Consider the following 13,772-nt stretch of genomic DNA (forward strand, 5'->3'; position numbering starts at 1 on the left):
AAGCAGTAGATATTCATGTTCTTTACTGAGACAGGGACAACAGGGAAGGAAGAGGCTGGGGAGAAGGAGAACAAAACCCAAGAGTTCGGTCCTGCTCCTGCACTGGGTGGCCTGAGACATCTTGAGTGAACGTGTCAATTAGGAAGCTGGTCACATAAAGCTGTATCTCAGAGGAGGCAGTCCATGACAGAATTATACATCCACAAGTCATCTATATAAAGACCATATCTAAGGCCAAGGGGGCAAAATAAAATAATAAGCGATGGGTCTTTATCAGGTAATAATAACCATGGAATCTATCATGTTTCTCTTCTGGTTGGGCTGCCAAAAAGTTCCAAACACAACATGAATCTTAAAGGACAATTATCTTCTTGGGGATTCTGAGTATAATAATCTACCCTCTTTTATTTTTCTTCTTTTCTACGGTGTCTAGCCTTCTTTCATGCAAACTCTTACAGTCTATGTACTATGAGAAAAAAGGGACAGAAAAAAATGAGGTAGTGTAATGACGCAATTAGGGAGTCAGGAGGACTGGCTCCTACATCTGAAAAGTCTCCAATTACAGACACATTACCTTAACCTTATCTGGTGGTTTGTGCCTCTCTCATTGACTCCAAGCTCCTCAAAGGCAAGAACCCTCTTATTCACCTTTGCATTGTTGTGAAAGGGGCCAATGTCCAGCTCAAGAGTACGCGGGCAATGCTTAAATACTCCCAGTACCTGTCATATATCCATAAATGCAAGGGACTGAGGCCTTGCTCCAGTCCTCTAAAGCTTAGTTCTAAATTGTTTTAAACATTGCACACTGTGTGATTAAATACCAACAAGCAATGCACACAGATGTTAGGTAAGTTAGGGTAAATCTTCAGGGCCTAGATTGGAAGATTTCAAGGAGGGGGAAAAAAAACACCCCAAACTGAACTGGCTTTGGAAGATGCACAGTGTTTGAAGATGTGGAAGCATATTTCAGAAAGCAGCTAAAAAAAACAGAGGCAGTGAGGAGCCTGTTAGGGCTGGAGAGAAAGAATTTTGAAAAAGTATAGGGGGGAGGGAGCCAGAAAAAACAGTGTGGATATCTACTTCATGTTTCAGAGTGTCAGGAAGTTACAAATTTCTGAGAACTTCCAAGAGATGTTCAAGGAATATCACACAAATTTACTGTGTAGAATGGAGAAACTGTCAGGGCCTAGTCTAGGCATAAGTTAGTAAGAATCTGACAAAAAGGAGGCCACAGGTTCCAAAAAGTCAGAGTCCACCAAAACTTGGTGAGTGATGTGAAATGGACAGAGAGGAAGAGATGGTGAGATTATAATCCAGGGCCTGGACCCCACAGGTCAGATTAGTAGTATGATTAACAGAAATGGAGATAGGGGACACCTGGGTGGCTCAGTGGTTGAGCGTCTGCATTTGGTTCAGGGCATGGTCCTGGGTCCTGGGGTCAAGTCCCCAATGAGGCTCTTCGCCGAGAGTCTGCTTTCTCCCTCTCCCTATGTCTCTGCGCACTCTCTGTGTCTTTCATGAGTAAATAAATAAAATCTTAAAAAAAAAAAAAAAAAAAAAAGACAGAGGTAGCAGGAGGAAGTGATTTTAGAAAAAGATAATACGCTTAATTGTAGGCAGAGTAAGTTTCAGAAAACAGTGGCCACTCCCTGTCTCCAGGCACTCTGCCCCTCACAGCACAATGTGTATGCAACCTGCTCGAGTCCTGGTAGAGAAAAATCTTCCTAAGAAGTATTCTCACAGAAATATAATAGAGAAATTCTTCCATATATTACAATCACTCCATGGCTGCAAAAGCAAACTTGATGGATAAAATCATAAACACAAAAATAAAAGAGGTGCCCAAAATTGTCTACTTCTATAAAGCACTGTGAGTTCACATTTAGATGTTTAAACAAAATATTATGTGAAAAGATGCTCAACATTGTTTAGCCATGAGAGAACTGCAAATTAAAACCACAATGACGTACCAGTACACAACTATTAGAATGGCTAAAAAGATTTTTTTAATCTTCTGATATAACAAGTGATGACAGGGCAGCAGAGCAACTAGAACTCTCATACATTGTTGCAAAATGGGACAACTGCTTTAAGAAACAGTTTGACAGTTAAACTTATTAATTAAACTTATACTTTCCCTATGACCTTATTCCTAAGTACCTACCCAAGAGAAACAAAAACATATGTTCGCTTACAAATATCTGTATGCAAATTTATAGCAGCTTTATTCATAACCATCAAAAACTGGAAACTCAAATGCATTTCAACTAGTCAATGGATAAGCAAACTGTACTTCCGTACACAATGTGATACTACTCGGTGACAAAAAGATTCAAACTACTTACAGGCAAAAATATGAATGAATCTCAAAAGCAAATTAAGTGAAATAAGCCAGGCACAAAATGCCATATATAGTGTATGATTCTTCTTATGTGATATTCTGGAAAAAGGAAAACTGGAAATATTTTGTATTCTGGTAATTGTGGTAGTCATAAACATTTGTTGAAACTCATAAAAACGTACATTAGCAAAGGGTGGATGTTCCTGTATCAAAATTACTCAATAAATGTGACTTAAAAAAAAGTAGCACTTTAACATTTGCTCAAAGACAACTGTTAAAAGTGTAACATTATGATCTATGATTACTCTGAAAAATTCTAGACATTTCTTAACTAGTTAGAATACTATAAATGTCCTTAATACTGAAAAGAAATAAACCCCATGCTTTTTCCCTTTTAGGCCTCAAAACATTCCTATGCAAAGATAGGGTGTAAGGATGTTAGCGAGTGTGCAGAAGCTGCGTGAATGCTGGTTATTGAGACACTAATAAAGTAAGTCTTGTTTGCTGGACAGCTGTTGGCTCCATTGTTCTTTGGTCACACACAGAAAAGGAGAGCTGTTATGCTCATGGAATGTGACCTTCTCATTGGATAGCTGTTACATCATGCCCAGAAACACTGCCGAAGAAATCCATTCTCACCATGCACCACAAAGAAAATGGTCAAAACAAAAACAATGAAAGACCCAAGAAACTATATGTAAAGTATATCTATAAAATAAGCTGTGCTACTTAAAATCAGATCACTTGTAAGAATAGTTTGTTGATATGTAATATTCCATAGTTTCTTTTGTATGAGAAATGTTTTGTCTCATCTTACTATCCTTAGCGTATAACCTCCGAGTACAATTTTTTTTTGACTTTTCAAAAGATAGGCTTTGATTACTAATTCCATGTAACTATGAGACTAATTACTTTACTTTTTGTATTATCAAATGCCTACCTAGGTACTTTGCCATTTTACAGTTTGGTCATTTACAAACCATTTTCACTTGGACAAGGATTTTCAAAATCTTTTAATCATCATGCAAATGTACTAGACACATTTTACATCGCAACCCAGTACAGAGACGTGTCCAGGAGCAACCCACACTAAGATTTTACAAAATAAGACTTATCCTTACCATATAAGATGTTCTCTACTATTTCCTTTTCTATTAGTCTTTACAATGCTGTCAAATATCTACACAATCCATATCATGACCTACAATTTTCAAAACCATTGCCCTAGAAGATTAAAGAAAAACATTTCATGTTTTAAACACAGGCTTTTAAAAATCCATTTTATTATTTGTAATGAAACATATGAGTGACCTTCCCTGAGGCTGACTCACAACTCCTAACACTCTGTTCCCCCTAGGGAGTCCCATGCCTGGCTGGGGTGAGCAGCAGACATGGAAGGGACAGTCAGGGCCCATGGCCTCACTGCTCCCTCAGTTGCCAAACACTACATGTGAGTGGGGGAGGCCTCAGCCAGTGGAGGCCTACAGACACTGGAGGCCTACTCTCCACTCAGCCAGTGGAGGCCTACAGACACACTTGCTTTCTTTCCATTTACAAACACTGTTATTCCTTAACTTCTATACACATGCACACATGCACAGATGAAATAAAATTCAGCCAAGGAGAGAGTTGTTGCAAGAAGAAAGAAAGTAAAGCAAATTTTTTCCTTAACATCCGTGGGTTTCAGTTATGCCTGCTATACTCAGCTTCCACTACCACAGATATCAGAAAAAGATTAGAAGACTGAATTGGCATGTAAATCACATGCAGAAAGTATTTTCAATTACCAACAATTTTGAGTTTTTATTTTTTTTATTTTTTTTATTTATTTATTTATTTATTTATTTTTTTTTTTTAATTTTGAGTTTTTAAACTGCTAGTCAATATCATATTCTGCTACTCCATACTGAAAATGGTGGGTATTTACGATAGAGAGAAATTTTATATGAAAACTGGAAAACTTACTTTTAAGGACTCCCACATGGGAAACTGGACCAATGAGAAAGGAATCTGAAGAGGAAATAAAAAAATAAAAAAAATTAGGAAAGATCAGAGTTTGCCTAGCATTACTACATGAATCTATAACTATTATTTAGAAACCTTAGTTCATTTTTATTTTATTTATAAAATAAAGCTAGGGATCCCTGGGTGGCGCAGCGGTTTGGCGCCTGCCTTTGGCCCAGGGCGGGATCCTGGAGATCCGGGATCGAATCCCACGTCGGGCTCCCGGTGCATGGAGCCTGCTTCTCCCTCTGCCTGTGTCTCTGCCTCTCTCTCTCTCACTGTGTGCCTATCATGAATAAATAAAAATTAAAAAAAAAATAAAATAAAGCTAAATTTATTAAAATTTAAAATTAAATTTATAGATATGGTAGACACATAGTTTTCAGAGAGTTAAGCTGTAACTGCCTTTAGAGCTCTGCTAACTTTCTGAGCCCAAGGGACAAAAAAATGATGATATAAAACCCTTTTGAAACAGAAAGAGAAGCACAATACAGAGATCTGGCTACCGAAATGACAAAATAAATATTTCCTAACACAAGCAATAAAGACTTTAAAGACTTGACATTTTTCTGCTGAAGAGTTAGAGCTGTCTACTCCTTAGCAGGCCAAGTGTTTGAGCTTGAAACAGAAACAGGGAAGGGGAGGAGGGCGGGGGGTGGGGGTGAATGGGTGACAGGCACTGAGGCGGGGCACTTGACGGGATGAGCACTGGGTGTTATTCTGTATGTTGGTAAATTGAACACCAATAAAAAATAAATTTATTTAAAAAAAGAAACAGAAACAGGGAGAGGGAGGAAAATGCAGAGGGAGGGGGAAAGAGAACAAGTGGGGGGGCAAAGGAGGGCGGGGAGCGGGGGAGGAGGTGGCAGTGAGGGGAGCAGGAAGACAGAGAAAAGGAGGGAAAGGGAAGGAGAGAAGAGGAGTGAAAAGGAAGAAAAGGAGGGGCAGGGAGGGAGGGAAGGACGGAGAGAGGGAGAGTAAGAAAGGGATGTCCAGGGGAGGCACAAGAATGAACAGAGCAGGTAGGAAAGAGAGGAGAGGAGACACATAGAGCCACTTACAAGAGGAAGCTGAGAAATAGGGACAGAGGAACAGAACAGCCAGTCTGACAGTGGGAAGGGTCAGCTTGTCAATGGTGCAGGAGTACAGGAGCACAAGTGGGCCTGATGACTGGCTAGTCCCCAGAGTAGGCAGGGAGAGGAGTCATCTGCAGTAGCCCAATGTGATGCTGAGGACAACAGCACACTGATGGCAAGTGTCTGCAGTCAGGTGGTTAACACTAAGAACTAGAATTACCAAGCGCTTCTCATGTATCAGGTACTGTGCTAATAAGCACTTCCTGAGCTTTATTTCACTCCTCTCAACAACCCTGTATGGCAGTTAAGTATTATTACTACCTCCATGTTACAGATGAAGAGGAGGTTCAGGGAATCTGTGTAACTTGACTAAAGACACCCTACGAAGCCCAGACAATCTGACTCCAGAGCCCTCTGCTACTCTACCTAGAAGACATCTAAGTGCATTGATCTGCACATAAATTCACCCCCAGTAGAATCTGCTTTCAATGACATCTCCTAAAATTTGAAAACAGAACCACACCACCCTATTTCCTAAGACAAAAACACCTGAACTCCACTCAACACCACCCACTAGCCTCTGTGACACCCAGTCACTGCCCAAAAGGGCTGTGCTGGGATGATGCTGCTCTGAGCAGGCCATGGCCCCAGCATTGTTTTCTGTATTCAGCTCAGCTGTAAGTTAAGAGTAAAATATGGACTTTGAACATTATCAATATGCATATGGGTATGTGAGTGCTTGAAGTGTGTGTGTGCTAGAGACCACTACTTTGAAGGCATTAATGGATATTTACCTTCAAATGAATCAACGGCATTCAATTACTCTGAAGTATCTACACTTAATCACAAATTAAAAGTCTAACATCTTCTGTCTTACTCTGCTGGAGCAAATAATGGTCCCAGGTTTGAGAGTGGACATGGAGAAAAAAATCTGTCTTCCTGTCAGGCAGGAAGTGGTAATAAGAAAAAAAAAATCAATGACAACAATCCAGTTTAGGCTGACAAAAAGAATCTCAGAGAAGTTTGCTGTCTTCATAATAGGCAGCATCCTACCCTGGATGTCAAAATTGCTCAACAGGAGTGAAACGGAGTTTAGTTTTTTTGTCACCAAAACATGAAAGCAGTGACGAAAAATCTATTCTGAAACTAAAGTTCAATTATATTAGCTATTTAAACCCCCCAAACTGACTGTATAATAGTTTTCTTTTTTGAGGGAGGGAATGGTTTAAGATTTTATTTATTTATTTGACAGAGAGAGTGCACGCACACAAGCCAAAGGCAGAGGGAGAGGGGAAAAGCAGGCTCCCCTCTGAGCAAGGAGCCTTATGTGGGGCTCAATCCCAGGACTCCAAGGTCAGGACCTGAGCCTAAGGCAGATGCTTACCTGACTGAGCCACCCATGCACCCCTGTATAATAGTTTTCTAAAAGTTTTTCTAAATTTCAAACAAATGCATAGCATGTAATAGAATATCCAAGAAGACTAAGAGGTACTAGGATTATAGATGATTTTCATTTTCTTCTTTGTACTCACCCCTCCCAGATATAAGTTTATCACATTTTAACAAGAATGTAAATATTTCATATTTATAAAATTTAAAAAAGGCCTTATAACTTATTTTAATGGTCCACAGAGGCATTTTTTACTTTTTGATTAAAATAACCTGGGGTGCCCAGGTGGCGCGGTTGGTTAAGCATCCGACTCCTGGTTTCAGATCAGGTCATGATCTCACAGTCCTGGGATCCAGCCCCACAGCAGAGTCTAGGGTCTATGCTCAGCAGGGAGTCTGCTGGAGATTCTGGCTCTCACTCTCCCTCTACCCTACACTCCCCTGTCCCTGCTGGTAGGAGCTCAGGTCTTCTTTCTCAAACAAATAAGTACATCTTTAAAAATAAATAAGTAAAAATAAAAATAACCTGTAAAACTTCATTGTAGGATATCTACGCTTTTGGGATACTTAATGTATTAGAGTTTGAACCCTACAGATGAGCATTTTGCCCATTTTCCTTTACTAAAAGCTACTCATTAAATTGTTCCTTCAAGTTTAAAGAAGTAATTTAAAAATCACACAGTTGAAATGGCCAAACTATTCTATAGGGTATCTATCTTAAAAAAGTGAGCCAACAGTAAACCCCAGCTTTACTCTCTAAAACGAGATTAACTGACAGTCTAAGGTAATTAAATGCACTGTAAATGCTTAAATAATTAAATTTATTTCTGGTTTCTGGTAGTGAAATATCCCTCTTAAGATAAACTCCTGATGTGTAAAAAATTTTTCAAATATTCTTCAAGTCAAAATTCTATTGAATGCTTTTTGTCATTTACAAGATGAAGAAACAATAATGAAAATGTGTTCCACACATGTGAAAGGAGTACTGCCAGCGAATACAGCTCCCGGGCTAAAACAAACCCTTTTCCCAACCTCTACAGAACATGGGTCTGACAAAGAGCTAGCTCCCTCCCCATGTCTGGTTTGGAGTTACAGAACAGTGATGTTTCTTCAAAATGTGGAATTTTAAACCCCAAACAGATGTAAGCTGTTATTCTAAAATGTTTTATAGATGAAGAAAATGAATAGCTGCACTCAGAGGTCTTATATTCCAAAACACAACATACTCATTTTATTACACCAAAAGTTACAAAATGGCTCACTGTTGTGACCTTTTTAATGCCTCCATTTAAGATGTTGTGTTTGAATAAGGTTGTTACGACCCAGGGCACTAATAAGTTAGCAGCAGTAAACCCAGCTACCATCAAAGAGGCAGATGCAGAGGGGAAAAAAACCTGCTAAAATTCAACATGGATTCCACTTAGTAGTAATAAACACAGCAATAATGCTGTACAAGAGTACATGTGAGGATTTCATGTGAAGTAGATAAATTAAATATAGGCGTGGTGAGCAGGGGAAGGAAGTGTTGGGCATTACTAATGAAATAAAGAATTTACAAAATTACATTATGAACATGCTTTACCTCTCATTAACTACTGGACCAGAATCATCACTGAAGCCAATCAATGCTTTTTTTAACCCTGAGATCTTAAAACAAGTGTCTGTGACCTTATGGTCCTTAAAAAATAATGAAGTGATTTATAACAAACCCAGGGAATATAAAGATATGATTTCTAAGGTTTTATTTATCTCTAAAATTCTATTTTTCAAAAAAAAAAATCTATTTTTCAGTGGAAAAAAATCACATTAGAATATCACCACTGTTTTAAAAAATACTTGATGGTTAGCTGCAATGAACATAATACTACTATGAATGCTCTAGGAAGCATAAGTTAAAAGCTATGAAAGCTATTGTACGTTGGCAGAAATAACCTAAAACTCTCTAGCAATAAGACAAAAAAAAAAAAAAAACGGAAACTTTTTGCTATGACTTCAAATTAATAGGGGTTTGAAGTACAGCATGGAATTGGCAGGCCTGCCATGGATACCACACTGGGTCCGAGAACTGACTCATTCCAATTTTCAAGGGATCCTACAAGTGACCCACAGAGATGTCTCCTTTTTGTTGCCTGACAGTGTCCAAATTTCTATGACTGATTTAGCGTTTTCCACTTTAATGTTGCAGCGGTAACAAAGCGATTCTCCTCTTAAATATGCTGTGCCTTTTTCCCATTCAATCCCAAAGGTAACAAAGGACAAAGCAAGTTGAAGACCTAAAAACCTTTGCTTCTAAGTGACTATTGTTCCAAAATTTAAAATTAAACAAAAAAAGGTGAGAAACATTCAAAGCTGGTCTGCTAGCATTTGACAGGACAGAAAAGAATTCTAACAGTCAATACACACTGATTTTTCAATTTAACAACCAGAATCCACTTACTCTCCATACATAGAGAACAGAACACCTACCTAATAAAGGAAATTAACCTAAAAGTAGGAAAAATCTAAAGTGAATTATTCCTTAGGCTTTTAAGAGATGTTAAAAGTCGTTCCAAAATATCTTTCCAAAAAAAGCACAAAGTGGACAAAAGAGTATCAAAATCTAACACGAAAAAGGAGAAGTGTGTAAGTGGTTTGACTCTTAAGTAAATCTTTTAAGAACTCATCCAGGAGCTCTGAGAATATTACCAATCACTAACTCCTGTGTGCTGGGCACAGCAAGTCCTTGACAAATGTTAGCACTGAAGGTCCTGATCAGATTTTCTTTCTCTGCATTCTACAGAATTATCACAGTAATTGTGTCTGGGTGGAAGGTGCTCCTAGTATATCAACGTATGTGTGAGTGCGCCAGGCACAGAGCACCATTATGTAGACAAGATAACAACAATGTCAAATTAGTCCGTGGTCCACTATACTTCTGAAGTCCTAAAAACAAGTTTCACTGTTTTTACAAGTAAAAAGTGGTTTTGGCTCAGATCACGATCTCTCAGGTAGTGGGATCGGTCCTACATGAGGCTCCACACTCTGTTCAAAGGTTCTCTCCCTCTGCCCCTTCCTCTGCATGCCAATCTGTTCCCTAGCTCTCTTTCTCAAAAATAAATAAATAGATCTTTAAAAATAAAAAAAATCTAAAAAAATCTAAATGATACTGTGGCAGAAATAAAAAATGTTTTTACCTAAAATTCATATGGATTCTCAAGAGACTCCAAATAGCCAGAAATTATTTTCTTTAAAAAGAAGAACAAAGTTAAGGTCTCATATTTCATGACTTCAAAACTTACTACAAAACCATAGTAAGCAAAATGATGTGGCAGTGGCATCAAGACATACACATCGATGCAACAGAGAGCCCAGAAATAAACCCTTGCATATATACAAATGGTCTTTAACAAACCATTCCAGGATTGTACATGGGGGAAAGGCAATCTCTTCAACAAATAATGCTAGAAAACCTGAATATTCACAAGCAAACAAATAAAGGTGGAGTCTTACACCATATATAAAAATTAACTCAAAATGGATCAAACATCTAAATGTAGGACCTACAACTATGAAACTCTAAAGAAGAAAACATAGGGCAAAGTGTTCATGACAGTGCCAATGCTTTCTTGGATACAACACTAAAAGCACAGGCAACAACAGCAAAACAAGACAAATGGGACTACATTAGTATTTAAAACTTTTGTACACCAAAGTACATAATCACTAGATTGAAAAGACACACTATGGAATGGGAGAAAAGGTCTGCAAATCATGTATCTGACAAAAGGTTAAGATTCAGACTATATTAGGGGTCCCTGGGTGGCTCAGTGGGTTAAGCATCCAACTTTTGATTTCAGCTCAGGTCATGATCTCAGGGTTGTGAGATCAAGTCCTGCATTAGGCTCCGTGCTCAGTGGGAGTCTGCTTGAGATTTTCTCTCTCTCTCTCTCTCTCTCTGTCCCTTCCCCTGCTCAAGCCCTCTCTCTAAATAAAGAATATATTTTTAAAAACTTCTATAGCTCAACAGCAACAAAAACCTACCTTTTCAAATGGGCAAAGGATTTGGACAGACATTTCTCGTGAAAAGATATCCAAAAGGCCACAACCATATGAAAAGATGTTCAATATTATTCAACAAAATACTGTGTGTGTGTGTGTGTACACACACATACATAAATATGAGCCTTAAAAACAAGGAAATTCTGATAAATGCTACAGAAGGAATGAATCCTGGGGACATTATACTAATTGAAATAAGGCAATCACAAAAAGACAAATACTGTATGATTCCACTTATGTGAGGAATCTAGAGTAGTGAAATTCATAGACACAGAAAGTAGGACGGTGGTTGCCAAGAGACAGAAGAGGGAGAAGGAGAGTTCTTATTCAATGGGTACATAGTTTTAGTTCTGCAAGATGAAAGGAGTTTTGGAGACCAGTTGCACAACAATGTGAAAATTGTAAATTTTTTTAAAAGTTTAATTTGTTAAATTTGTTACAAAGCATTTATCATCTTAAACATTTTTTACAGTTCAGTTGTATGAAAGTTACTACTAATAAAAAGGCAAGCCACAGACTGAAAGAAAATATTCACAAAATAACCTGAAAAGGACTTCTTTTTAGAATATATAAAGACCTTTCAAACCTCATTAACTAAAAATAAAAGTGGGGGGGATAATCCAATTTTTACATTACACACAAGACTTGCACACGCACTTCACAAAGAAATACATATACAAATTGCTAACATAAGCACAGGAAAAGATATTCAACATCATTAGTCATCAGGGAAATGTTAATTAAAACACACTGAAAGAAAAGGCCACTGGTTCCCCAAAAGCTAAACACAGAATTACCGTATGACGCAGCATTCTGCTCCTAGGTATACAGCCAAAATAACTGAACACAGGGCCTCAAACAGATACTTGTACATCAATCTTCACTGAAGCATCATTCACAATAAATCAAACAATCCAAGTGTCCACCAACAAATAAACTAAAAATTAAAATGGGTGCCACCCATACAATGGAGTATTATTGTGCCATAAAAAGGAATGAAGTTCTAACACCTGCTACAGCACGGAAGAACCATGAAAAACATACTAGGTGAAATAAGCCAGACACAAATGGGCAAATAATGTATTGTTCCACTTACATGAAATATCTAAAATAGGCAAATTCATAGAGACAGAAACCAGATTAGGGGTTACCAGGGGCTGGGGGGAGAGGGCAGTGGGGAGTTCTTCCTCTAGGAGTACAGAGTTTCTGTCTGGGGGCGGGGGGGATGACAACATCTTGGGACCAGGCATTGGTGACCGTTCACTAGATCGAGAATGACACTAATGTGTACATTTAATGGTTAAAGTGACAAGTGTTAGGTTTTACCTATTTCACAGCACGATTTAAAAACTGTTTTTCAAAAAGCACACATTGACAAGGCACTGTACAACCACTAACAGGCTGACATCAGAAAGACTGAAAAAATCAAATAAGAGTAAGGATGGATAGCAATCACAACTCTATTTTGCTTGTAGGAACTTAAAACAGGACAATTGCGTCCAAAGGATCACTGTTTGATCCAGAAATTCCACACCTAGGTATTTAGTCAAGAGCAATAACAAAATATGTCAACGATTAAATTTGTCATGAATGTCATAGCAGCTTTAATCACAACAGTTACGGCCCATCAACAAAAGTAATGCTATATGTAGTGTGGTATAGTCCTACTGTAGAATAATGGCAATAAAGTGGAAAGAACTATTGATATTTGCTATCACATATAATGTCCCTCACACACGTTATGCTCAGCAAAAGAAGTCAGACATAAAGAGAGTTCATACTGTATGGTTGTTTTTACATCAATTTCTAAGAAAAGGCAACACTATCCCAGGTGGGCAGACTGCCTGGGATGGATTACTACAGAATGCTCTAGGTTATGGAAATACTCAATATCATAATAGTGATGTGGATTATAGAAGTGTATCCATCCTTCAAAAGTATACATCTATCCTTTGTGCATTTCAATGGATACAAATTTAATCTTCAAATGTACTATAAAACATACAACAGTAATCAAAGTCAAGAGTAGGAGGTGATACAGATGAGTAAAAATGGCCGAATATTGACACCAGCTGAAGCCTGGAGAAGAGCACTTAGGCTTCATTATACTATTCCATTTACCTTGTGTGTGTTTTAATTTTCCCATAGCAAAAAAATGTGTATAGGTAAAGCAGAATTACATTCTCATCTAAAAATTCATACACAGAAGCCTAAAATGAAAAGGTCAAAGTGAGCTCCCTACCTCCATTTAACCAATTAACTGACATTTGAGCCCAGGACACTTAGTTTTGGTTTGGGTTTTCTCATTAAACGTCAGTATAGGAGTCCTAAAACTGGATTTTTCTCCTAACAATATCATAGAGATATTACCATATTCATTAATTATAAATCTGTCATTTCTGATCAATGCATAGTATTTCACAGTATTTATCCTCGATAAATTATTTCTATTTTTCTCATAAAATGCTCTTTTTAATATTTCTAATATATAGCAGATCCTAGACATATCGCACAGATTATAAATATACTATTTCTGAACAAACTTATGACAAGGCTTAGAAGAGGAAGGCCCAACATTAACCCTTCATTAACACAATCATCCTTAAAAATGCCCAAGGTTAATATTCAAGTCTCTCAGAACACAAAGAAATTGTCTTTTAGGTATCAAGTTTAATTTACCAAATCAATCAAAATGAAAAAAAAATAATAAAACCACACTGGCTTTTACACTGCAAGTGATTCTAACACACCATTCCACACTGACTCCTAGCAAATGTTCAACACTTGCATTAACACTTAATCCTGCAACCAGAGGTCTTTAAACATAACTTACATGGTAGGATTATGGTATCAAAAATTATACCAACATAGGTATGACTGAGCAGAATGTAACTATGGGGTCACAAGTAGATATAACCTGTGGT

General features: G+C 37.7%; 1 protein-coding gene across 31 annotated transcripts in view; it reads right to left on the reverse strand.

Annotated features, from left to right (window-relative positions):
* The window catches only part of SLC25A26 (solute carrier family 25 member 26), a 196,152-nt gene that overhangs the window by 27,168 nt on the left and 155,212 nt on the right, over positions 1-13,772 (reverse strand). For 28 of the 31 annotated variants that reach the window (XR_013357699.1, XR_013357700.1, XR_013357702.1 and 25 more), the window contains one exon: positions 4,307-4,351. The exons of the other annotated variants lie outside the window; for them this stretch is intronic. Coding sequence is in view for 24 of the 28 variants with exons in the window: in XM_077858140.1 (XP_077714266.1) it covers positions 4,307-4,351 (45 nt within the window). In the remaining 4 variants the exon portion in view is untranslated. The remainder of the gene's footprint in view (positions 1-4,306; positions 4,352-13,772) is intronic. 31 annotated transcript variants of the gene reach the window in all.

Source organism: Canis aureus, chromosome 19 (genome assembly GCF_053574225.1).
Source record: "Canis aureus isolate CA01 chromosome 19, VMU_Caureus_v.1.0, whole genome shotgun sequence".
NCBI classification, from domain to species: domain Eukaryota; kingdom Metazoa; phylum Chordata; class Mammalia; order Carnivora; family Canidae; genus Canis; species Canis aureus.